Raw genomic sequence first — 27,550 nt, 5'->3', positions numbered from 1 at the left:
AAGTACAGTCCAGGCTGAAAAAAATTCTACCCCTTGAGCCTTGCACAATCTTTCCAGGGCCGAATTGATCGACAAGGCTCTCATCATATACTCCCTCCTATCGTGTCTGGGCAGAATTGCAGTTTCACAGTTTACAGGTTTCACTGCCTCTGTGACGCTTTGATATATTCACTTGCTTGTAAAATGGCCTTCTCACATCAAAAAAGTATAAAATTTTACCTACAGGTAGAAGATGCGATGCTGCATCCACTGAAATGGTCGACACAGTCCAGGAAATTGATAATCCAAAGTACAATTCGTATTTTATGGAAACAGTTTAAACATCGATGTGGCGAAAGTGTGTAAGTTCAAGGGAGAGTAGTTTGAGTAGGAGAAATTCACAGAAGATTCAGTTGGTGACGATTAAGATAGGATCTTGCACCCGCGAATTAAATGATCACCCCTCTTAAATGAATACTGAGGCGGCTCTGCAATGTGCAAATGAAAAAAGGGCTGAGGATAGGGAAAATTGGACTGCAGGGCCGTGCAATTGGGGATGCATTGGATGCGCCGCACGAGATCTCGCGATCTAGGAGGGCCCAATCGAGGGAGCTATCAAAGTCTCATCATAAATAAACGAGGCCCTTAACCCATTTTGCGTCCAGGCCCCCAAGTCGATTTGCGCGGCAGAGAAGTATTGTTATTATTGTTGTTGTATGTTTTTAGGCGCATGAGCAATGAAGCCGTATTGCGGCTATATATCTTTGTAAATTGCGTGTGTTCTGGGGTTGATTTGCTACGAAAAACCCAAGTTTCCGGAAGAAAAAACATACTATCTTTCCCTTAGCCACATTGTGAAAATAATCCATAAAATCCCTCGCATTATTACGGGTTTAGAATTCTGATCTTTTCCATCCGGTGTGGAGAGTTCGGTGATTATACTACTATTCTACTGTTTTACCTACGAGGTAAAGACCTGCCCGTTGAAGAAAACCGATAAAAAATGAAATCTAACATTAAAGTTTATTTGGTTTAAGTGACATACAGGATGGGAAACGCAAAGTAACAAGAAAATAAATTTAAATAATAGATTTTCACGAAATTGATAAAAATCAGGTTAAAGGTTAAAGTTCAAATTTATGTGGACCAATTTTCAAAAAAAAGAAACACTACTACTGGAGGGCGCTCAACCAAATTCAAGTGTGAAGTTCGTTAGCGGTTATATTAGTGTGCTCAGGTTTTGGTGTGTTTGTTATTTATCTTCTGTGAACAGAAATGTTTGGGAATTTGGTTGTTGTCCGCGTTCGATTTACGAAAATGTTATGTATATTTGTGTTAAGAAAATAAATTGTTCAATTAAAAGTTCAATATTCCATTTTGTTTTTAAATAAGTATCAGCAATGTAAGATGTTTCTAGTTGTATTCATGGTTTGAGAAATTTTATTTTCTCTTTACGCAAATAACACGTGGGTTGGTTGGAAATAAGAGTTCTGTTATTGGAGTTTTGCTACTTTTATTGTGACATGGCTTTAATTGATAATCAATTTTACAGTAAAGGGAAAGCATACTGGGAAATGGTTCCTGCTACAGTTGATGGTATGTTGGGAGGCTTCTCAAATATCTCCAATATTGATATCCAGGCGTCCTCCAGATTCTTGAGCACATTTTTGCAGGTATGTTAGTAATTTCGAAATTTTTGATAACATAGGAGCTGTTCTTTTATTTTCAGCATACAAAATTTTTTTTCACTTATATTATTTGTAAGCAGAGGCGGTCCCAGGGTTTTCTAAAGGGAGCGACTAAAGTGGCATTGCGGAGAATCCATCAGCTTTAATCATCATATACAATTAAAAAAAAAAAAAAACATTGTTTTAACATAAGGAGAGGGGTGTATCCCCTTTAGCCGTTACTTGGAACCACTCCTGTTTGTAAAGTATGCTCATTTATGAAATAAACAAATATTGAGTTGCTCTACATGGATTCTAGTAACCCCATAGTTTATTGACCCAAATTATTTCTCTTGCAGTTAAACCTCCCAAAACAGGCAGTTTGGAACTAAATCCTCAGAGAAAATTTCCAGATTTTGGGCATAGTATTATAGTTCAACAAAAATAACGAAATTGATGAAAGTATATCAGGCTTAATGTCAAAGTTTGCAGACTACAAAGGTTGACGAGGGGTACCAGATACAAAATTTCAGCAGTTACTACAACAAGATCTATAAAAAAAAAATAGGCAGGTGGGCCAAGAAATGGCAGTTGAAGTTTAGCATTGACAAATGCAAAGTATGGTATATGGAGAGTAGTAATCCCAGATTACCATGTCAGCTGTGTGGTACTGTACTCAGGTCAGTGGAAAATGAAAAAAAATAAATAGTCAGACATGATGTTCTCTAAAAATGCAGACAAACTGCCAAGACAGCTCATAGGGTTTTGTCAATGATATAAAGAAATTTTTCTAGCAGGAATAAGGTGGTTATCCCATTGTAGACGGAAGTCATTAGACTACATCTTTTAGTATAGTATACAAGTCATTTTAGGAAGGATGTAGCTCTTCTGGAGCAGGTGCAGCAAATGGCAACTAGATTAATGAAGGGAACAAAAGATTGGTCTTACCAAGAAGGGCTTCAGTTCTGCGAATTGCAGCATCTGGAAACTATATACCATCAAGATGATCTCAGCGAGGTGTTTAAAGCTTTGAATGGATTGAGCAAGCTCAGTGTTGATAGAATTTTTTTTCTTTGCTCAGACTGCTCACAGAAGTGTGTAGTCTGACTTCAAATTCAGGAAAGATGGTTGCAGGATAGATTTGTTGAAGTTTGTGTTCAGCCAATGGGCTGTCATTTGTTGCAACAATTTCCATTATGTTATTGTTGAGGTTGATAGTTTGAATAAATTCAAGAAAGAAGTTGAATAAATTTGGAGGGGGATGGAGAGGTTTGATGTAGGAAGTTTTTTTTTTTTTTTTTTGCTGATGCTTTATAAGCCTGCTTTGTTGCATCATTTGACTTTACTAATGCTGAAATGTAAAAGCCACTGTATTTCTGTACTGTAAGTTGTGTGTGTATGTGTTTTTTTTTTTTTCCTGGAAAAGTAATTTACGCTATATGGAAAAACGCAGTGGTGTTGTATGTGCATAATTTCATATAACCTAATGTGAAAACTTGGAAACCTGAAATTGATGTTTGAGGTTCCTTGAGCAACAGCCAAATCACAGTATACTCTCTATGCTAGTATGTTTGTTTCATGGTTCACCTGTTTAATTGGTTGCAAAACCAGAATTTCATGGGATGCCAGGGGACTATGGAAACTTTGCACAACTAACTTGACCACATGAGGGACAATCGAAGGACGGTCATCGTGATCACTGTGCTACCAGCAAGTACATATTCTACATTATCGTACGAGAAATTTTCATTTCCAAAATATACTTAGCTCTATAGGGAATATTTTGGAAAGACAAATAATTAAAGGGAAACGGGGAACATGCTTTGTAAAAAGGATAGGTGGAACAGGACCAGGGTATGTCTGCCAGGGGCAAAGGTTGATGACGTTGTAGAGCGAATATCATCTTTTAAGGGCACAAAAGGTGATATAGTTGTACACGTTGGCACTAATGATATTAAGAGTAGGAGACCGGCAGAATTACTTAACAAGTACAGGTCACTGTTGAACAAAAGCCGAGAATTAGTGTTGAATTTGAAAGTGTATGCAATTCTGCCCAGACACGATAGGAGGGAGTATATGATGAGAGCCTTGTCGATCAATTCGGCCCTGGAAAGATTGTGCAAGGCTCAAGGTGTAAAATTTTTTTCAGCCTGGACTGTACTTGTTAACAGGAGAGATTGCTTCTACAGGGATGGGATACACTTAAATAGAAAGGGTGCAAGAATATTTGCTGATGCTATCGAGGCAGTGTTAGGTGGGTCGGAAAACTGCTAGATTGGGGGGGGGATACAAGGGCTAATAGATTAACAGTGGCCACTGGCAGAGGTGAAAGTGATTCTTGCACTGCTTCTATTGGAATGGGCAGCAGAAGCCTGGAAAATAAGATGCAGGATATTTCAGAGACTGCTGGAAATCATTGGGGTAAACATATGGGTTGTGTTAGAGTAGCTAAGAATAGAAATAGGTGCATGTATTTACTAAACTCCTAGCATTGGTGTACACTTGCGTGTACACCAATGCTAGGAGTTTAGTAAATAAATTTGATGAATTTGAGGTATTGCTCAAAACATCAAAGGCAGATATTGTTGGCATATCAGAGACGTGGTCTCACACAGATATAAGGAATGCAGAACTGGAATTTGGGGAGTACAACGTCTACAGAAAGGATAGACTGGATAGGAAGGGAGGAGGGGTTATGCTATTAGTTAAGAAATACATAAAATCCAAAGAAGTGAAGCCAGTGGACATTGCTGGACAGTGCAGTGTTGTCAGTTTGGTGTGACATAAGCATTGGGAGATCAAAATTGAGAGTAGGAGTGTGCTATAGGCCTAATGACTCTGAGTACAATAAGAAACTGTACAGGGAAATAGAGTTGGCCAGTAAATCAGAGAGTCTTATAATGGGAGATTTTAATTTCCCAGATATTGACTGGAATTTGGGGGCTGGTCACTCACACACTAGCAAGGCTTTTGTGGAGTTATGATTGTTTTCTACATCAGCATGTTCGGGAGGCAACTAGAGGGAGGAATACTCTTGATTTGATTATCAGCAGTGATTCTTCAGGCATTAAGAATCTGCAGATAAATGAACCACTAGGTGGCAGTGATCACAGTGTGCTGAAGTGGGATTTACTCAAAGAGGTAACTACCATTAGGGGTAAAGAGAAGGGTTATTGCTTCCGTAAAGGCGACTACGATGGACTGAGACAGTATTTAAATTCTATACAGTGGGACCAACAGATGATGTTACCAACAGCAAATGCAAAATGGGAAGCATTCAAAGAACTTATCTTGGAAGCTACTAAGCTTTACATACCAACTAAGAAATATTGTTCAAGGTTTAGGCCTAAATGGATGTCAGATGAACTGATGAGGCATATGGCAGAGAAGAAACATGCATCGGATACATACAAATTAACACACGACACAGAACCCTATGATAGATACAAGTTGATCTGTAACCAAGTTACAAAGGAGGTTAGGCAGGCGAAGGCAGATTACGAGAAATCTTTGGCAAGGGATGCAAAGAAAAACAGCAAAGAGTTCTTTACTTATGTAAACTCTAGAAGGAAGGGCATGAATCAGATTGGTCCACTTGATATCAATGGGTCAACTGTTGATGATCTTGTTCAGGTAGCTAACAAACTAAATGAATATTTTGCATCGACATTCACACATGAGGAGTTATTTAGCGAGGGGAAAGCCAGAGGTGTATTCAACTCTAGTGGTAAGCTGGAGAATCTTGTAATAACTGAGAGTAAAGTGGAGGAGAAATTGTTGAAGATAAACACAAGAAAGGCACCCGGGGTGGATGGGATCTATCCAGTTATATTAAAGGAGGCAGCAGAGGAAGTAAGCAAACCGTTAGCCATAATTATGAGAGCTTCCTTGGACTCAGGGGAGGTACCCACAGACTGGAGATGTGCAAATGTGACCCGAATTCACAAAGGAGGATCAAAGGCTGACACAAGTAATTATAGACCTGTGAGTTTAACTTCTGTTCCACGAAAATTAATGGAGGCACTAGTTAAAGAAGCACTGCAGGATCATTTAGACAAGGCTTCAATTATAGCTCGGACACAGCATGGTTTTGTTAAGGGGAAGTCTTGTCTGACCAATTTGATTGGATACTATGATGCAGTCACAAAGGAACTGGATTCAGGGAATAACTTTGATATTATATACTTGGATCTTAGAAAGGCTTTTGATACTGTTGCACATGGAAGACTGCTGCACAAATTAGAGCAGTGTGACATTGGAGGCAAATTGCTTCTATGAATAAAGGGGTGGTTGAGGGGGAGAAGACAGAGAGTGGTAATCAATGGACACTGCTCGTCGTGGACTAATGTTATTAGTGGAGTCCCTCAGGGCTCAGTGTTGGGTCCGTTATTGTTTTCTGTATTCATAAATGATATTGATGATGGTATATCAAGCTTAATGTCCAAGTTTGCAGACGATACAAAGGTAGGCAGGGTTGTCAAGGACACTACTGACACTATGCTGCTGCAACAGGATCTGGAAAGGTTGAGCAGATGGGCTGAGAGGTGGGAAATGAAGTTTAACATTGATAAATGTAAAGTACTACACACGGGGAAACAGCAACCCCAGAGCAACGTATCAACTCTGTGGTACTACACTGACAGTGGTAGAGAATGAAAGGAACTGGGGGTGGTTGTGCAGGCAGATATGAAGTTCTCTGAGCAGTGCAGACGGGCTGCAAGAGTAGCTCATGGTGTATTGTCAATGATATATAGGAATTTTTCTAGCAGGGATAAGGAGGTGATTATTCCCTTGTATAAGGCAATGGTCAGGCCACACCTAGAGTACTGTATACAGGCCTGGAGGCCTCATTTCAAGAAGGATGTAGAGCTGCTGGAACGAGTACAGAGAAGGCCAACAAGATTAGTGAATGGAACAAAAGGGTGCTCTTACGAAGAAAGGCTTAAGTTTTGCAAATTACAGTGTCTGGAGACTAGGCACCAGCGAGGTGATCTGATAGAGGTGTATAAAGCCTTGAATGGTTTGAGAATGCTCAATGCTGATGGGATTCTTCCTTTCGCTCAGAATAATCACCTGAGAGGGCATAAATTCAAATTGAGGAAAGACAGGTGTGTAGGATAGACGTGCGGAAATTGGCCTTTAGCCAGCGGGTGGTTGGTTGGTGGAACAGACTTCCATCCCTTGTCGTGGAAGTTGGTAGCCTAAATAAGTTTAAGGCTCAGCTGGACAGGTATTTTGAACGAACAGAGGGGTGAAGTAGTGTTTTTTTTTTTTTTTTTTTCTTTTGGCTGATGCTGCATAAGCTTGCTTTCTTGCATCAAATGCCTCTACTAATTCTAATGCTACTCATGTATTCCTTTGATCCCTCTTTGTAAATTTGAGATACATTTGCACATCTCCAATCCATCGGAACTTCTCCCGAGTCCAAGGATGCTCTTATAATTATGGCTAAGGCTTTAGCCATAATTATGAGAGCATCCTTGGATAGATCCCATCTACCCCAGTTGCCTTTCTTATGTTTAACTTCAACAATTTCTCCTCCACTTTGCTCAGTTATTGCAGAATCCTTTAACTCTCTGTTAGAGTTGGATAAACATCTGGCCTTCTCCTCCTTGAATAACTTGTAAATGTATCTGCAAAATATTCATTTAGTTCGGCAGCTATCTGAAAATGATCATCTGTAGTCAAACCCTTAATATCAAGTGGACCAGTCTGATTTATCCCCTTCCTTTTAGAATATATATAAGTAAAGAAGTCTTTGCATTCTTTGCCAACGATTTTTCATAATCTGCGTTTCCTTGCCTAACCTCCTTTGTGACTGCCTCACAATTTATGTGCATCCCATGCAATTTTATTCTTTGCCACAAGTCTCATTAGTTCAACTGACATCCATTTGGGCCTAAACGTAGAGCAGTATTTGCTGACCGGGCTAGGCGGCTGGGTAAAGTGCCTGCCTGGCAACCCAAAGGTTGCGGGTTTGAATCCCGCCTCGGGCTTGGATCAGAGTAAAAAAATGCAAAAACCTTGGGAGGTGCAATTTGGCCACAGAAGCCGATGCCCCAACAACTACCAAAAAAAAAAAAAAAAAAGCAGTATTTCTTAGTTGAATGAAAAGCCTAGTAGCTTCCAAAATTACTTCCTTGAATGCTTCTCATGTAGAATTTTCTGTTGCTAACATCATCAGTTGGTTAACTTCTGCACTAATGCTGTGTTCCCCAATTTCCAGTTCTTTCTCCCACTGTTTTCCTCTTGTATTAATGACCTTTTCCACTGACAGGAAATCCTATCTTATCCATATTATAAACATGTAACAGGTTTGTAAGTTGTATCTTATGATGAAATATTTAAGTACTTTTCCATTTAATTAAAAATATACAGTAGAACCCGAATAAGAAGCTTTCCAAGGGACCAGAGGTTTAGAACTTCTTAAGAGGGAAAATTTCTTAGAAGGGAAAATGGCATAAGGGTATGAAATATTATTAAGTACACGAATAAAAATGAAAAGATACACATACATGTGAATGATCATGTAAATTGTAGGAAACTATCTAAGAATAAAAGTTAACATTTAATGCAACACAATATTTATTATTCATGATTTAATAAGATTTCAAAATTATAACAAGGATGCAATAAGAAGAAAGGTAATGAGAATGATAAAAATCGATTACAATAATTGTAATACTTGTAATAAGTAGTAGAAGAAAGGTAATGAGAATGATAAAAATCGATTACAATAATTGTAATACTTGTAATAAGTAGTACAAAAAAATAACTAAAAAATGTTTATAATTTTAAGAATTATTAATATGTATGTATTCTTAAATAAAATTATATATTTTATTTAAGCATATCCGAAACTAATATATACAATTGGGTAACATTTCAGGTATCTTACCAATACCCATCATCAGACCATGCTGCTGACTGCCCTCAGGTCTGAGGGCAGTCAGCAGCACAGTCTGATGATGGGTATAATTCTTAAATAAAATATATATTAATAACTCCATGTGGTATAAGAGTGGTTAATTATACATATTAATAATTCTTAATGGATAACAATAACATAACATCCTTCCCTAACTATATTGGTTTATAATTTTTTTCAAGTAGCTATCCAGAGAAGATTGCTTCAAATATTTTGGGGAAAGCTTCATACAGAATAAATAATTTCCCTATCACATTTTAACACTGACTCAAGAACATTGAACACACTATGAATGATTTGCTGCAATGATGAAAAGCCAATCATTGCATGGAATGTTGGTACAGCAGGCTCATCTTCTTGTTCAGAATCACTGTCAGTCATGTTTTGATCTTCATTGCAAATATCTTCAATATATTGCAATTCACATGTGATAACATTACCATAATCATAAAAATTTACTGAAATCTACTCTGTAGGAAATCCCTTTCGTCAAAAGGAATCCCTTCCTGTTCTTCACTTTCAACACTAACATTTTCTTCTATATCATTATGGAACTAAGCCTTTTTAAAGGAATTAATTATAACTGAGGGCTTAGTTTATCCCACGATGATTCCAAATAATATATTGCATCTAACAAAGAAATTTTGAACTTTTCAGTTTTACAAGGGTAAGCGATTTATGTAAATGTTACTTACGAAAATGCATCTTTAAAACTTTGATCACTCCCTTATCCATTGGTTGCACAATTGACGTGGAATCCCCAGGGAAGAACTCCACATGGACATTAAGTGTGCTGATTGTTTTTCGGATGAGCAGGGCAGTTATCGACAAATAATTTTTATATTCTCTCCTGCCATCTTTGAATCTAGAGTTCTTAAATACTCATCAAAAAGAGCTCAGATCATCCATGCTGTTTTATTGTTTCTGTATTTACATGAAAGTGTTTTCACATTCTTGAAACAGCGTGGTTTCTTGGGTTTTCTTATCACAAGCAATGGTAGTTTCACTGAGCTATCCATATTAGCTCCCACTAGCACTGTAATTCTTTCCTTACTCAGTTTACCACCATGGCAATTCTGTCTGAATGCATAAGTCTTATTAGGAAGTAGGTTTTAAAAGAGTCCTAATTCGTCAACATTAAAAATATCACACGTTCTATATTAGCATTAGTAGAGGCATATGATGCAAGAAAGCAAGCTTATACAGCATCAGCCAATAATAAAAATAAAAATCACATTTCACCCATCCATATTGTTTGATCAAAACACGTAGTTTTCTTTTTCTCCACTCATCAACTTGTAACATATTCACACTAGAAGATTCTCCACAAATTACTTTGTAGAACTAAACCATATTTCTTTTTAAATCTATCAATCCACCTGTTGGAAGGAATAAAATTCACTGTAAGCCTATCGGCAATTTTTCTGCCCTTCTCTCTCAAAAAAATTGCCATTTACTGAATGTTTGCAGTAGATATCTGCTTAAACCAAACCACTAATGTCTTCTCCACATCTTCATTTTCCAGTTCATCTCCTTTTAACTTTACATGAAACATTAAGGGCATTTGAGTTCAACAATTCTTTTTGTGACATAATTCCATTTACTATAGAAACTGCCATATTAAGTGTTTTTGCCACCTCGACACATGATTCCACCGTTTTTATGACATCAGGTTTTTCTTTTAATGTCAAAGCCTTTCTTTTTATTCCTTTGGAGTTCATCCTTCCAAATTAGAAAATTATAATTCAGTATAATTAATATTTGTAGCGTTAAAATAAAACTGCCAAGGAGGGACAAAGAATTAGAGCCAATACGGTTATTCTTTAAAGAATTACCAAAAATAGTAATGGTAATCTACAGAAATAAATAAAATATAGTATTATAAGTTCAGCTTTCAACATACCTTAGAAGGTTACAATTAGACAAAGCAGCAATCCACTAACTAATTCAGAACCCGGGAGAACTTAACAGCAAACATTTCACTGTGCTTCACGTTGTTGATGTGTGAAGAAATAAAGATAGAAATGAAAGAATTTCTATATTTAAAAAATATATTAAGTGGGAAAACGTCATTATAATAATACACTGTGTATTCTTTATCACAAACGTTTTATGCGGGAAACTTCTTACTCGGGAAAATAATAAATTATAATATGCAGTATAGAGTTGAAATTGGGACTTAAGAAACCAAACCTACAGGATAAGGATAAAATTTCTTATGCGGGAATTTCTTATCCGGGTTCTACTGCATTTCAATTTTTATACCTTTATAGATAAGTAATCTAATCTCTTTTTTTTTTTTTTTTTTGTTCTTTAAATAATTTGTAATTGTTTGAAAAGGGCTATTCTCGTAAACTTAAACTCTATCCTTGCATCCTTGCTAGAATCTACAACATCAAAATATTCCTCACATTAAACTTCAGAATGTTTAATACTTTAAGAAGGACAACATAGAATGTACAAATTTACTTTATTGATAATTCCTTTACAAAAAAAAATTACTTTCACATAGTTGAAGGAGTCATATAAAACGACAATAATGATAGTTTTGAACTAATCACATAAATTTAATATATTTATTGTGGCAGGAATTAGTCAATTTGGTAATCACAGTTAATGTTATCAAACATTTGGTAATCACAGTTAATGTTATCAAACAACACAATTGTATGACACACACACACACACACACACACACACACACACACACACACACACACACACACACACACACACACACAACCTTGTAATATAAAATTTTTCTTTGAATGTACTCAAGTAATCAGTGCCGGCCTTAGCAAATGCTGGGTCCGATTGGAGCATGCATTGCTAAAAATTCAATATTAGCCCTTCAATATTTTGAAATAATGAAAAACTAAATCTATTAATAATTCTTTATTATTTTTATATTGTCTGCTTGGGTAGCACAGTGGCATTGTCACCATTCTCCCCACACCAGGTGAAAAGAAGGCCCAGGTTCGAATCCAGTTGATAATGTGAAGAACTTTAACACTCCATGGTTTTTTTCACTCCGTCGCTGAGTTAGTTAGTCTCAGGCGTAGATAGCAAGGTTTCTTCGCCCAGTAAAACAGGAAAATCGACAAGAGAACACACCCAATTTACAGACACAATACATATATGGGTATATAGAAGAAATTGTGGGTGACTAATAAAATAATTTGATTTAATTTGATTATTTTTATATTATTACAATTTGTTAACAATTGACCAGGTATTTTGATTATATAACAAAATCAGAAGGATATTTTTCTTGCCCTTTTATCGGCAAAGTCCTTCAAATCTTTCTCAAAATTTAAATTCCTTGCTTCTCTTTAAATGAATAAAATTGCAAGACTGAGTCTCTCTTGGAGCATCATCAACCTCAGATATGTTTTAATTAACTTCAATTGGGAAAAGCTTCTTTCCCCTGACACTGCAGTCACTGGAATTGTTAAAAATATTCATAGCGATATGAATCAATTCAGAAATCCAGTGGCTCTTTCATTAGTTGCGAGAAATTTTAAAATATTTAAAGGATTTTCAAAGCACAATTCTGGAACAATTGGTTTCGGTGCTTCCATTTCCTCCACTAGCATATGGCCATCAATATCTGATACCTTCACAGACTTGACCAATTTGTTGCCCTCAGTAATTTTGGCATCTGAAAGTGCGATTTTGAAATCTGCAGCACGTTTTCTTAACTCATCCTTTGGAATTCTTAGAAATTTACCCAAGAAACCAAAAGAGATTATTGTTTTACTAACTGCTTGAAACGTGGCTCTACAGACAGCAAAACCTTGTCTGTAATTTGATCAAAGCGGTTTACATTGTAAGCTTCCTTTGTATTTGTTATAGGTTCATCAGCAGGCTCGTAATTGAAGTGTTTCTTTCTTTTTTGTAATTTTTTGCGAAATTCTGGAGATACTTCCAATTCTGTTGTAAGTTCTGTGGTACCAACTAAGACTTGTTTAAAGCCAGTCTCTCTATACTTTTACATCCAGAGCAAAAGCTTTTTAAATGAAGAGCGAGCTGTAGCAAGATCTGTTCTTTACTAACAAATTTACTTGAAACAACAAATCATTCCAAAATACTAATGAAACAAGAAACCTTCTATTCCTTGATCTGGTTAGCCACTGATTCAGCTTCATTTCTTGCTTGGGCATCTTCTGATGTTTCTGCTATTTCCAAAAGTGCATCATAAAAATTGCATACTTGATACCTTAAAGCCATATTATATTATATCGTATCTTTCATATTATATCCTTCTCTTATCTGTAAATGATCCTTCAACAAATTTTCAATTAAAAAAATTTACTGACCACCAGAGTCAAAAATTACATAGCGTTCTGTAAAACTGTAACAAAATGCAAAGAACGGTAAATAAATAAATTTACAGCAATGAGTAACATGTTAATATCAAAAATGTTAATATCAAAACTGGACAAAGTTTGATGATCGACGCCGTCATGGATCATTCATAATTTACTAATGAAAACTGGAAACTAGTGAAAACTGTAATAATAAATTTACTTACATCTTCAGCCTTTCTATCACAAGTTAGAAAAAATGGTGGTAACGAGTAAATTTTTTCATGTTCTGAGAAACTTAAAAATGTAGAATAACTGTACTTGAAAATGTAGAACTGATGACGTGAGGAACTTTAACACTCCATAGTTTTTTCACTCCATTGCTGAGTTAGTCAGTCTCAGGTGCAGATAGCAAGCTTTTTTTCGTCCAGCAAAACAGGGTCATAAGAGCTGCAGAACTTTCTTTCTTTGCCAATAAAGCAAATGAAAATCTCTGTGATTGGCTGAATTTTTTGTTTCGTTTCCCACTCTTGTTTCTTAAGTTACTCTTTCACGTAACTTTGCAACAAATTTTCCCACCACAAACGAAAACAGAACAGGTACATATAAAAGCCTTATAAAATGTAATATTCGTGGCCAGCAACAAAATCCAGAGCCTGCTGGCTATATAGAAACAAAGCAATAGACAAGGGTAGAATGTTGTTGTGAAAATGGCAAATGAACCTCAAAACCTTAAATTTAATGAAACTTCATGCTTTGCAGTGACTTAAGTAGACGCTTTATTCGTGGTCACTGCTTATTCCACTCTGTGAACAAGATGGGATAAATGCTAATTACAGGAAGGGTCCCTCCTAATGCATTGATCAGTTTCAGAATGCCATATGTGAGGTTCAAAGGATCAGCAATTCAGATGTGTGTCTCTTGTTAGTATAGTAATAACTCATTCCTAGTCCTTGTATTTTTTCTTTTCAGATAAACAAAAAAATAAAAGCCAAATCTAGCACGATAGGTGCTAAAACGACAACACTGGCCATAGCTAGACTGTTATGTGACAAATTTGTGTATTGTAAAATAAATATTGCCCTCCGACAACAATCAGAGTATTCTACACACAAAAAATGTAAAATAAATTCACCAACACTAAAATAAAATCAGACTATGATGTATATTTATAGTTGACGCTGGTTTTGCTGAATATTTCACAACTATTTTTTATTTACTAATATTTCTATATAAGTGTGGTATCGGTCTAAACAATATGCGGGCAGCTAGTTGCCAAGTTGACAAGAATGTATTACATTTAATTTTTAAAAATTGCTCGTTTATTAATGAAATTCATTAATTATCTTGAAATGAATCTATCTTCCAAATTTCACGGGACCTTTCAAGCTCTGCCCCAGTGCAGCAGCATTGGCATAGTTATGCCACTGGGTTTGTGTCACATTCCAGCTCCAGCTCAATAAATAAAATAAATTTTACTTACTTACATAAGGAGCACAATTATTCAAATAAAAACACACCAATATTAAGCAACTTTATAGCGATGTGTACTGCATTCGGCAGGGTGAGTGGGGTTCCTCAGCCATACAGTGGGTGCCGGATGAAAGTAATTAATTTTCATACATATACAGGGTTATTCAAGATGAAGTCTGAATAACCCTGTTATAATATCTCAAGTTTCGTTCCCATGCTCGCGATGTTCGGACTTCATTTTGAATAACCCCGGACTTCATTTTGAATAACCCTGTATACTCCACCTTATGGCTGGCCCATATGGAAGGTAGGTAGGGACAAGAACGTTGTTACATTCTTGTCCCTTGTGTAAAAACTGGCCTTGAGATAATTGATAATGGCCAAAATTTTCACACTTTTATAAATTATACAGATTTTGCTTTTCACATATGAATTGAAAAAAAAAAAAAAAGAAGATGATAATAAAAATTAAACACTATTTTTCTCTGCGTCCTTTGTACTAATTTATAAAATGCTAATCATAATTTTTAAACATAGCTAAAAATAGTCATTGTTTCGGTTTCACAGGACCCCCACATGATTTAAATATGTTTTTAAATCAGTTCTTTAACTAAACTTAAAACTACTTTTTCCTTCTGCATTTTCTTTTCATTTATCTCTTTTTTTCATCTATTCTTTTTTCGTTTAATTTTAATTTTTCTGCCACACATGGCCACAAGAGTGTGGGGCCCGATTAGGTCCAAATGGCCTAAGGCAGCCCTGCAAATAATAAATATACCATTACATTAATCACAATTTACTGAACAGAAGTGGAACATTAATTATTAAATGTTTTCGGTTTTTAATTTTATTTTGTGTGGTTTTGAATGGCTTCAATTATTTCTCATTGTACAATAATTATTAAGCAGAATATTTGAACAAGTCCCTACAATTTTTTCCCATAATTTCTGAGAGGAATGCTGATTACAAATATTTTCTAACAGAAATTCCTCACTGGATAAAACAATATTAACCATCAATTTCCAAGCTACAAATCCATGATTTTTCCCATTTAAAAATGTTTGTTTCTGTTCAGGCAGCAGTTTTTCCATAACAATAAAAGTATATGATACACTGAAACACGGGTTATTGCTGGGGGCATCTTAAACCTCTTCTGTCTAGCCTTTTGATTAAATTACATGCAAAGAAGTTTTCCTTCTTACTATTAGATCATGAAATTGATAGTGACAGAATTTTAATTACTAGTATTTGGATTGGACGAATTTTGAATCACCCATTGCTAGGGCAGAAATCTGCAACTTAAAACCTACAGTCAATTTATCCAAATATGACAATAGAATAAATACTATATAGTATGTTTAGAGTATTTCTTGGAAGATATTTTAAATGCTTGTTTTTAGTTTAAGAATCTCTTGGCTATTACTTTTCATCATTAATTTATCTCCATGTTCAACGTTACTGATTTCTTCAACTTCAGTAGCGTGAAATATAACCAAAATTTTAAGCTTCTCTTTTAGATTGTTTTTCAGATCATTATTCATTATATGTAAAAATGTGCATTAACTATAGCATTTTGAATAAATCATATTTTGTAATCATAAAATTAGTATTAGTAGAGGCATTTGATGCAAGAAAGCAAGCTTATGCAGCATCAGCCAAAAAAAAAAAAAAAAAAAAACCCACTTCCACTTCACCCCTCTGTTCGTTCAAAATACCTGTCCAGCTGAGCCTTAAACTTATTTAGGCTATCAACCTCCACTACAAGGGATGGAAGTCTGTTCCACCAACCAACCACCCGCTGGCTAAAGGAAAATTTCCGCACGTCTATCCTACATCTGTCTTTCCTCAATTTGAATTTATGCCCTCTCAGGTGATTATTCTGAGCTAGAGGAAGAATCCCATCAGCACTGAGCATGCTCAACCCATTCAAGGCTTTATACACCTCTATCAGATCACCTCGCTGGTGCCTAGTCTCCAGACACTGTAATTTGCAAAACTTAAGCCTTTCTTCGTAAGAGCACCCCTTTGTTCCATTCACTAATCTTGTTGCCGTTCTCTGTACTCGTTCCAGCAGCTCTACATCCTTCTTGAAATGAGGCCTCCAGACCTGTATACAGTACTCTAGGTGTGGCCTGACCATTGCCTTATACAAGAGAATAATCACCTCCTTATCCCTGCTGGAAAAATTCCTGTATATCATTGACAATACTCCATGAGCTACTCTTGCAGCCCGTGTGCACTGCTCAGAGAACTTCATATCTGCCTGCACAACCACCCCCAAGTCCCTTTCATTCTCTACCACTGTCAGTGTAGTACCACAGAGTTGATATATTGCTCTGGGGTTGCTCTTTCCCATGTGTAGTACTTTACATTTGTCAATGTTAAACTTCATTTGCCACCTCTCAGCCCATCTGCTCAACCTTTCCAGATCCTGTTGCAGCAGCATAGTGTCAGTAGTGTCCTTGACAACCCTGCCAACCTTTGTATCGTCTGCAAACTTGGACATTAAGCTTGATATACCATCATCAATATCATTTATAAATACAGAAAACAATAATGGACCCAACACTGAGCCCTGAGGGACTCCACTAATAACATTAGTCCATGATGAGCAGTGTCCATTGATTACCACTCTCTGTCTTCTCCCCCTCAACCACCCCTTTATCCATAGCAGCAATTTGCCTCCAATGTCACACTGCTCCAATTTGTGTAGCAATCTTCCATGTGCAACAGTATCAAAAGTCTTTCTAAGATCCAAGTATATAATATCAAAGCTATTCCCTGCATCCAGTTCTTTTGTGACTGCATCATAGTATCCAATCAAATTGGTCAGGCAAGACTTCCCCTTAACAAAACCATGCTGTGTCCGAGCTATAACTGAAGTCTTGTCTAAATGATCCTGCAGTGCTTCTTTAACCAGTGCCTCCATTAATTTTCCTGGAACAGAAGTTAAGCTCACAGGTCTATAATTACTTGTGTCAGCTTTTGATCCTCCTTTGTGAATTGGGGTCACATTTGCACATTTCCAGTCTATGGGTACCTCCCCTGAGTCCGAGGAAGCTCTCATAATTATGGCTAAGGGTTTGCTTACTTCCTTTGCTGCCTCCTTTAATATAACTGGATAGATCCCATCCACCCCAGGTGCCTTTCTTGTGTTTATCTTCAACAGTTTCTCCTCCACTTTACTCCCAGTTATTTCAAGATTCTGTAGCTTACTGCTAGAGTTGAACACCTCTGGCATTCCCCTCGCTGAACAACTCCTCATGTGTGAATGTCGATGCAAAATATTCATTTAGTTTGTTAGCTACCTGAGCAGGATCATCAACAGTTGACTCATCAATATCAAGTGGACCAATCTGATTCATCCCCTTCCTTCTAGAGTTTACATAAGTAAAGAACTCTTTGCTGTTTTTCTTTGCATCCCTTGCCAAGGATTTCTCGTAATCTACCTTCGCCTGCCTAACCTCCTTTGTAACGTTGTTACAGATCAAGTTGTATCTATCATAGGCTTCTGTGTCATGTGTTAATTTGTAAGTATCCCATGCATTTTTCTTCTCTGCCATATGCCTCATTAGTTCATCTGACATCCATTTTGGCTTTAACCTTGAACAATATTTCTTAGTTGGTATGTAAAGCCTAGTAGCTTCCAAGATAAGTTCTTTGAATGCTTCCCATTTTGAATTTGATGTTGGTAACATCATCAGTTGGTCCCACTGTATACAATTTAAATACTGTCTCAGTCCATCGTAGTCGCCTTTACGGAAGCAATAACCCTTCTCTTTACCCCTAATGGTAGTTACCTCTTTGAGTAAATCCCACTTCAGCACACTGTGATCACTGCCACCTAGTGGTTCATTTATCTGCAGATTCTTAATGCATGAAGAATCACTGCTGATAATCAAATCAAGAGTATTGCTCCCTCTAGTTGCCTCCCGAACATGCTGATGTAGAAAACAATCATCCAATAAATCCACAAAAGCCCTGCTAGTGTGTGAGTAACCAATCCCCAAATTCCAGTCAATATCTGGGAAATTAAAATCTCCCATTATAAGACTCTCTGATTTACTGGCCCACTCTATTTCCCTGTACAGTTTCTTATTATACTCATCAGAGTCATTAGGCCTATAGCACACTCCTACTCAATTTTGATCTCCCAATGCTTATGTCACACCAAACTGATTCAACACTGCACTGTCCAGCGATGTCGATTGGCTTCACTTCCTTGGTTTTTATGTGTTTCTTAACTAATAGCATAACCCCTCCCCCCTTCCTATCCTGTCTATCCTTTCTGTAGACGTTGTACTCCCCAAATTTCAGTTCTGCATCCCTTATATCTGCGTGACACCACGTCTCTGATATCCCAACAATATCTGCCTTTGATGTTTTGAGCAATACCTCAAATTCATCCAATTTATTTACTAAACTCCTAGCATTGGTGTACACGCAAGTATACCTGCACCTGTTTCTATTCTTAGCTACCTTAACACAAACCATGTGTTTACTTGTACCGCTATGGCTCCCAGCAGTCTCTGAAATATCATGCATTTTGTTTTTCAGGCTTCTGCTCATTCTAATAGAAGCAGTGCAAGAATCTCTTTCGCTTCTGCCAGTGGCTAGTGTCAATCTATTGGTCTTTGTCTCCCCCCAAGCTAGCAGTTTTCCGACCCACCTAACACTGCCTCGATAGCATCAGCAAATATTCTTGCACCCTTTCTATTTAAGTGTATCCCATCCCTGTAGAAGCAATCTCTCCTGTTAAGAAGTACAGTCCAGGCTGAAAAAATTTCTACCCCTTGAGCCTTGCACAATTTTTCCAGGGCCGAATTGATCGACAAGGCTCTTATCATATATTCCCTCCTATCGTGTCTGGGCAGAATTGCAGACACTTTCAAATTCAACCCTAATTCTCAGCTTTTGTTCAACAGTGACCTGTACTTGTTAAGTAATTCTGCCGGTCTCCTACTCTTAATATCATTAATAAAATACAGGAACTTCCAGACTTACGTAATACTCAACTTACAAATTCGACTTAACGTAAGTTTTTGCCAGCTTATGCAAACTGAAAAAAATATGGAAATGTATTTTACATCTGTAGGGATAAATGGAAGTATTATTAAAATATCGTAATGTGAACCCAATAACTTTTTTTTTTGTAATTTGTTCCAAGTCCTTGGGAGTTGAAAATTTTGCTATGTTACTAAGCTATTTATCTCTCTAAAAGGTCATATTTATAATGGAAATTGCACTACCCATTCATTGTTATCATATGTTCCCTTTATAAGAATCAATTTTTGAATATCTTTGTGATATTTTTCTAAAGCATGTTTCTGGCGGTTACGACCAAAAAACAATAAAAACAATTTGCACTTTCCAGTTTATTGGACTTCTCTGTTAGCACAATCTAATTATAAGTGGGTCCTGAGTCCAATGGCCATTCAAAAGAAACAAGAAGTATTTATGAAGATATTAAAGATAAGTACGGCAACTCCATATTAAAGTATGTAGTGAAATTGCCAGTGCTGATTCTGCAGCTACAGAGAAATTTTGTGATGTGTTGGAAAAAATTATCGATGGAGACAGCTATTCGTCGCAGCAAATTTTTAACGTTGATAAGACTGCTCTGTGTTGGAAAAAAATGCTGGGTCGAACATACATTGCCAAAGAGGAAAATACAATGCCAGTATTCAAGGCTTCAAGCGAAGGGGCTAATGCAGCAGGAGATTACAGATTAATACCACTGCTTATGTACCATTCTGGAAATCCTTGTGCATTTAAGGGCATCAATAAAGCCACCCTACCCATGCATTTACGATCGAACCAGAGAGCATGGATAACAATATCTCTCTCTTTGAGGATTGGTTTAAATGCTGCTGCTTTCCCGAGATTGAAAAATATTGTAAAGACAATAGCATTCCTTTCAAGATTTTGCTTCTATTAGATAATGCTCCTGGACATCCTACGCATTAAGATGATTTCAGTTCAATCGTGAGGATCATATTTCTACTGCCAAACATGACTTCACCATCCAGCCTATGGGTCAGGGTGTGATTTCGAATTTAAAAGCATACTATTTACGCACAACATTTGCTCAGGCATTGTCTGCAGTAGATGGTGAGAAAAATTTTACGTTAAGAGACTTTTGGAAATCTTACAATATTTACCACGCCACCTTAAACATTAATAAGGCCTGGACAGAAATTACTAAAAGTTGTTTAAATGGCACGTGGTAGAAAATATGCCTAAAAGGCTTCGAAGGGTTTAAAAAATACAAATCATATGAAGAGGTTACAGATAAGATTGTAAAGGTTGCAGAGCTACTTCAGTTGGAGGTTGTTGCCCCTCCAAAAAAGACATAGAGGAAGAGGAGATGGAATTATCTAACAAAGAACTTATTGACTTGTAGGCATCGACAGTGAAAGAAGAAAATGCTGACGAAGCTCAGAATGAACCAAACGAGGAGTCAAGACACTTCACCACCAGAGAAATGGCAATGGCATTTCGTGAAATTGCATTGGCAATGCTAAATTTTAAGAAGATGGATCCTGACAGCGAGCGATTCTTAAAAGTTAACAGATGGGTGAATTGTATGCTTGCTTGCTACAAAGAAATCTATGATGAAAAGAAAAAAAGCCACCATCAAGTCATCGATTAATATGTTCTTTCATAAGATTGAGTGGCTGACCCCTTCTAAATCTCCACAGCCCTCAACCTCCGCAGTGCCATACTTATCAGCTGAAGACATCAATTCTGGCAACGATGCTCGAGAGTTAAAACTTACTGTCTCGTCTCTTTTTTTTGTAATTTTATAATTTTGAAATTGTTTAAATTGCACGCTTTTGCAATTTTTCCTGTGCACAAGATAAAAAATTGAATAAATACAATAAATAATTCTATTTGCATGTTCATTGGATATTTCTTTTTTGATTCAATCAAATCAGCGAGCACAGTTGCGAGTACTGCACATGCATGGGGGAAATTCTGAGTTATGTAGAGTTCTGCGGAATGTGCAACCCTTACATTAATCGGTGAGTGGCTGTAAAAGGGAAACTAACTTAGAGTGGTGAAATTTGTTTTGTGTGGCACTTTCATCTTAATGCTTTGAAGTCAAAAAATCTCTTCAGTGAATAGCTGTTATCCATTTTTCTGTTATTAGGAAATTTAAAAAGTGAACCGTGTCCTTTTGGCGTAATTACCTAGATATATAGGAACACTTTCTAACCATTATTAATGACCTGTATGAATCTAAAAATCAGCACATGTACAATCACTATATGAAGGTCACTAACTGAGATCACTAAAGGAAGATAGTGATTGCCTCTTTGTAATATTGGCAGCAAAGCCTACTCTAGTTGTTAGGCTTTTTTATTTAGCAGTCCTGGGTAACCCCCTAAGCCAGCAGTTTTGCAACTCACCTAACACTGCCTTAAGAGCATCAGCAAATATTCTTACACTCCTAGTTGAGTGTATCCTATCCCTGTAAAAACACTCTTTCCTATTAACTAGCATAGATTGCACAGGGAAAAATTCTACTCTGTGAACGTTGCATAGGCTCTCCTAATCGATTGACAAGACTCTTATCCTGTACTGACTTTTTTTCTCAACATTGTTCTGTACTTGTTAATTAAATCATGAGATCTCTTACTGTTAATAGCATTAGTACAAATAATGCAAAGTATTACTAAAAGGGATTAGTTTATAAGTGGTCATATGGCTAAAATTGGAAATCAATGAGAAATTAAGCCAAATTGCAGTTAATCTTTCTTTAAAAGGATCAGTTATGTAAAATGACCTTAAACCTAGGGCCTCCGGTAGCCATGTTAGCAAGAGCATAAGGCTGTACTGAGTGGAGTGTGCAGAGCTTGAGATCAGCTGTTGGTAGTCGTGGATTTCCTTCTCAGTATCTTGAGTTAGTCAGTCTCAAGGCCGGGTGCTGTTAGCAAGTCAAAGGATCTTGACTAGAAATGCATTCAAAATAAATAAATCTTAAACCTAAAAGATTAATTTACTAGAAGACAAAATGCACAAGGCATAGTTTCTTATGGGTTTAGGTAATTAACTATATAATATTGATGTAAATACACCATAGTTTACCCATAAATTTGAACTACGTATGTAGTGTAAAGGCACCCACAATGAGATACAATTAAAATGATGCCTTTACACTACATACGTAGTTCAAATTTATGGGTAAACTATGGTGTATCTACACCAATATTATATAAGATTACTTTACATAACTGTTTACTGTTGGGTAGATGTCTTCTAAGCATCTTTAATATTTCCAGAACAAAGATAATCCAGTTCCTTGTGCAAGGGCACTTGACTGTGGTGCTGGTATTGGACGCATTACGAAACATCTTTTATTAAAATTTTTTTCTACAGTGGATATGGTGGAACAAAACCAAAGATTTCTTGATTCAGCCAGAGAGTACATAGGACCTGATGCGTGCCGTGTGGATAATTTGTTTTGCTCAGGTAATGATTATTAGTTAATTTGATTAGTATTATTATGAATGCAGTTAATATGGGAGTTTCAGCTATATTACAAAATGTTCTGAGAAGCACATGCTCTACATTATTATTCTCATTCAAAAACTTCTCGTTCTTTTCCCTAATATACACAATCTTGTTAAGTTAAATCTCATTCTCAGTGATGTCCATTTCCATCTACAGTCTGCAGTGGATCCACTTACATTTTCTTACAGTTATTGGTTGCTTCAACTGCTACTGATCTCAGTTTCCCTAATTATTTTCTTTAGGATTCCTTCCTTTCGCTTCAAAGGTAATACTTGTTCTCACGTCCACTTTGATATTCCTTGTCAGATTCTTCCTAATTTGGAATTGTCTCTGTTTGATCTTTGGCTTAAAATCTCTGTAACCCATTTTGTCAAAATCGTCTATTGCTTTGCCTTAGAAACTCTGCCCAATCTAGTTTTCCTAAAAGTGAGGTAATTTCCCATGATGGTTTTAATATTCACAATTCTAGTTAGTTTCAGTTTTCAAGTTGCATGGTCCATGCTGGACAAAATTCTGAGGTTTTTGAAATTACCAGTAACTTAATTCAGCTGGTTCATATACCCACTAGGTTGTTTGTGAGAAAAAGATCAACACTCTGTCTTTTTTTCCTACAAATCACCCTTTAAAGTGATCAGTGGTGGTGGTCCCTCTAGGCACCTCACAGTACATATTGGTGATGGTCTCATCTTCAGTGGAGCCTCCCTCTCCTGTGCTTAGTCTTGTGTTATTTTGCAGTACAAGAATGTGAAATAGTATTATCTGCAAGATTTTTATTCTTCATTCTTGGGTTGGATTACTGTTTTAAATGTGATATAGTGTTTGCTCACATCATATCAATAAAATTATTCTTGCAGAGATGAAATCCTTAATTCCACATTCTACTTTAAGCTTGCATCTTGTATATAAAACCTTCATTTTCTGCCCCCATTAAATTACATTATGATGTAAAGAAAAAGCTATCCTCCATCTGCCATCTAAATTAATCAGGATTGAGGTGGCCGGAGATAAGAGGAGAGGAACAGTCAGTTTACTTGTTGGGCCACTATTCTACGGTGTCAATTTGTGAGTTTTAATTAAAAATTGATTAAATTAATAAAATAAGAGCCGCCATGTCTAGTAAGAGAAGTGCAGTAAAGCCAAGTGAATATGAAAATGTCTCTAAAAAGTCACTTAGATCTATCACATTGAAAAAAAATATGGAGGTAATTCGTAGAATGGAAGATGGTCAGACACATCCTAATGTGTGTAGAAGTATGAAATTGCCACCATCAACTGTGAGTACCATAATGAAAAATGCAGATGAAATAAAACAATCAATGCCACATACTATGACAGTAAGTGTGATGCAAGTTAGTTATGGTGGAAGTAAAGTAGCAGTTATAGCAGAAGTGAGAAGGAAAAAATGGAGAAATTATTGTCATTGTGGGTGGATGACTTAAATCAGAAAAAAAAAAAAAAAAAACATTCTGTTGATTCAAGCCGTTATTACTGATAAGGCAAAATCAATTTTTGAAGATCTTAAAAAAAAATAGGGTGGAGATATTTTTAAGTAGCAAGGGATGGTTCATGTGATTTAAATCTCCTAGTGCTTCTGTGTGAAATTCAATGGCAAGTGCAGATGCTGAGGCAGCTGCAGCATTTCCTGCAGAGTTTCAAGCCATTGTAAAGGAGGGTAATTACCTTCCTAATCTCATTTTTAATGTTGATGATTTCTAATATTGATGATGATCTGGCTTTATTGGAAGAAATTTCCGTCATGAACCTTCATTGCCCACGAACAGCAATCTGCACGGTTTCAAGGTTTCAAAGGACAGGCTAACGCTTCTGCTGAGCGCAAATGTCTCTGGCACTTAAAAATTAAAACCAATGTTGGTGTACCATTCACAGACATGATGTGTTCTCAAGGGCCTAAACAAAGCCACGTTGCCGGTCTACTAGAAATGGCACAAGAGGGCTTGGGTGACACAAGAAATCTTCTTGGATTGGTACACAAGTTGATTTTGCCATACTGTGCTTTTTGTCAAGAGAATGAGTTAGTATTAGTATTATTAGCCATATGGCACAAGGAAGCCTGAGGCTTATGCTGCACCAGCCAAAAAAAAATTCCTGAATTACCCAGAGAGAGAAGCAGAAAATAATTGCCAAGAAAGAGAAGAATGACCTTGGTATTCTCATGGAATGCCAAGGTCATTCCTCTCTTTCCTCAAGGTCCTGAGGTCCTGAGTTACCAGCCAAGACTCTTCTTCTCTTGCACAATGCCCCTGCCATCTTGCAAACCTTGCTAAAGTCAGAACATTTCTGAATGTCAATGTTGTTTACAGGCCACCAAACACCACTTCAGTTTTGAAACCAATTAACCAGGGGGTAATAGAACCTTTAAAGCCTATAACCTCCGCCAAACCTTCATGGAAATGGCAAGAGTTTTGGACAGATTACTCATTCAACATTTTGAAGGGCATTAATAACATCAACGCAGCTTGGGAGGAAGTGTCAGTGAACTGTTTGAATGGAGTGTACTGCAAACTTCTCCCTCAATTTATGCATGACTTCATAGGATTAGAGCCAGTGGAGAACATTGTTGAAGATGTTAGTAGGCTGGTGCAAGAGGCAGGATTGGTTACAGCTGAAGATGTAACCAAGCTGTTTGATAGCCATGGACAGTAGCTTTCCAATAAAGATTTGGAAGAATTGGCTAAAGAAATAAGCCAACAGAAGGAGGAGGAGAAAGGAAAAGATGAAGAGTCTCGTATAAATTCTATGAATACAAGTGATTTACAGTGCATTCTTTCAGATATGGAGATCCTCACTGATGAGCTCTGAGATTGACCATGACTGGGAGCAACGTGCAAAAGTGAAAAGGGCCGTAATTGTGTACATTAGCCCTTATTCTGAGATTCTCAGAGAAAGAAAGAAAGAGGAAATCTTGACAGTCAGCACTGCATGCTTTCTTCAAAAAAAAAGGGAAGATCCTCAACCAGGGACTTCATCAGAGAAGTGAAATCTCTGCATTATGCCACTGTCAACAAAGATTAATGCAGGTGCTTCACTGGTGCTTCAAAAATAAAGTAAATGATGATACCGGGTTTAAGCCCGGACAAAAACTTTTGGTCTGGGCTTTGAAGATATCAAAGTAAATGTACGAAATTTAATTTTCTTTATTTAATTAAATTTAGTTTGGTTATTTTATATTGTATTACATTTAATTGATTATATTCATAAAATACTGTTTTTACATTCATAGCATTCATTTCAGAGCTTTAAATATAATATTATATTACTTATGTCAATTTTGAGAGGGGCCTGGAACATAACTCATTGACTTACATTATACAGGGTTATTAAAAATGAAGTCTGAACATCGCGAGCATGGGAACGAAACTTGAGATATTATAACAGGGTTATTCGGACTTCATTTTGAATAACTCCGGACTTCATTTTGAATAACCCTGTATAATTAGGTTCATTTTACACTGATTTTTTTTTTTTTTTTTTTTTTTTTGCAACAGTTCTTCAGGAACGAAACCCCCTCGTAAACCGAGGGCTACCTGTATAGTGTTTCTTGCCACGTGCAATTATTAAGCTCATTGGGATGCTTTAGGTATACTTATAAAGTTAAGAAGAAGAATGGTATCGCTTTTAGAAAAGTGATACTTCTTTCCTTAGTTGCAGTTCTTGATAGTTGATTACCAGTGTTCCTTTAACTTTTTGTATTCTCAAGTTTTCAATGTAATGGGAAAATCCAATAAAAGGCCTTCCCTTATAAAAAATGATCTTGAAATCCAGTTTTGTGAAGCTGTATAAAGATACCTCTGAGCAGTGATGATATAAACTTTATTTACCAACATAGTTTTCCTTTCTCTGAAAAAAATGACTATTCTAATACATTGGAATGGCTGTTAATTCTTTGAAATTTATAATAATCAGAGGAAATTATTTTCTTATGAATATTAATATTCATAAGAATTCTATTGTAGAATTCTCAATGGTCTCTTCCATAGTGGCTAATTTTCTGATCTCTGGTGCAAGGTAGTGGGTTATTCAAGATTTTTCAGCTTGTACATCATGCAAATTGTTCTGTTGGTCACTTGTACAAATGTAACACACAGTGCATTATGAACTTAGATGTTGTTGTGCTGTATAAATAGCTCCATCCAAGATCCTGATACCCCATTGAATATGCAATGCAAGTTATTAGACAATAGGCAGCATATTTTGTCTATGATATATTGAAGAGAAAGTAATCTGAAATAATTTTCATAGTAAATTAAAAAAATATTAGTCAAATATTGTTTTAATTGTTTATTTAATTTTTACTTTAATATGATTATTTTAAATGATTGGTTATTCTTATCTCAGGACTTCAAGATTTTATACCTGGTCCTGGAATGTATAGTGTTATTTGGTGTCAGTGGGTAACAGGACATCTCACAGATAAGGACTTCATTGTATTCTTGAAGCGATGTAAAACATCTCTTAAAGAAAATGGAATCATTGTAATAAAAGACAATGTGACTGCATCTGGTGAAGTGGATGTTGATAATCAAGATAGTAGTGTAACTCGTCCGCGAGATTTGTTTCTAAAGCTCTTTGAAGAAGCAGGACTCAGTTTAATTGGAGAAAGAAAACAGTACAAATTTCCTAAAGGATTATATGAAGTGAAGATGTTTTCTTTGAGGTGA

The 27,550-nt window shown here is 36.4% G+C and overlaps 1 protein-coding gene across 1 annotated transcript; it reads left to right on the top strand.

Moving 5' to 3' along the window:
* Positions 1 to 1,424: 1,424 nt before the first annotated feature.
* Ntmt (N-terminal methyltransferase) lies at positions 1,425 to 27,550 on the top strand. The gene is made up of 3 exons (XM_090369881.1): positions 1,425 to 1,652; positions 22,640 to 22,829; positions 27,228 to 27,550. Exons 1-3 carry the CDS (start codon positions 1,503 to 1,505, stop codon positions 27,548 to 27,550), a joined length of 663 nt encoding a protein of 220 aa, XP_090226007.1. The 5' UTR covers positions 1,425 to 1,502.

This window comes from Mastigoproctus giganteus, chromosome 3 (genome assembly GCF_048544385.1).
Source record: "Mastigoproctus giganteus isolate SK-2022 chromosome 3, ASM4854438v1, whole genome shotgun sequence".
Classification (NCBI taxonomy): Eukaryota; Metazoa; Arthropoda; class Arachnida; order Uropygi; family Thelyphonidae; genus Mastigoproctus; species Mastigoproctus giganteus.
This window is presented reverse-complemented; position numbering and strand designations above follow the sequence as displayed.

Excerpts from the sequence above, each read along its gene's own strand:
- Ntmt (XM_090369881.1), top strand. The coding sequence starts at position 1,503 with ATGGCTTTAATTGATAATCAATTTTACAGTAAAGGGAAAGCATACTGG. Across the intron at positions 1,653-22,639 it reads TCTTGAGCACATTTTTGCAG|AACAAAGATAATCCAGTTCC; the intron begins GTATGTTAGTAA and ends TAATATTTCCAG. Across the intron at positions 22,830-27,227 it reads GGATAATTTGTTTTGCTCAG|GACTTCAAGATTTTATACCT; the intron begins GTAATGATTATT and ends TTCTTATCTCAG.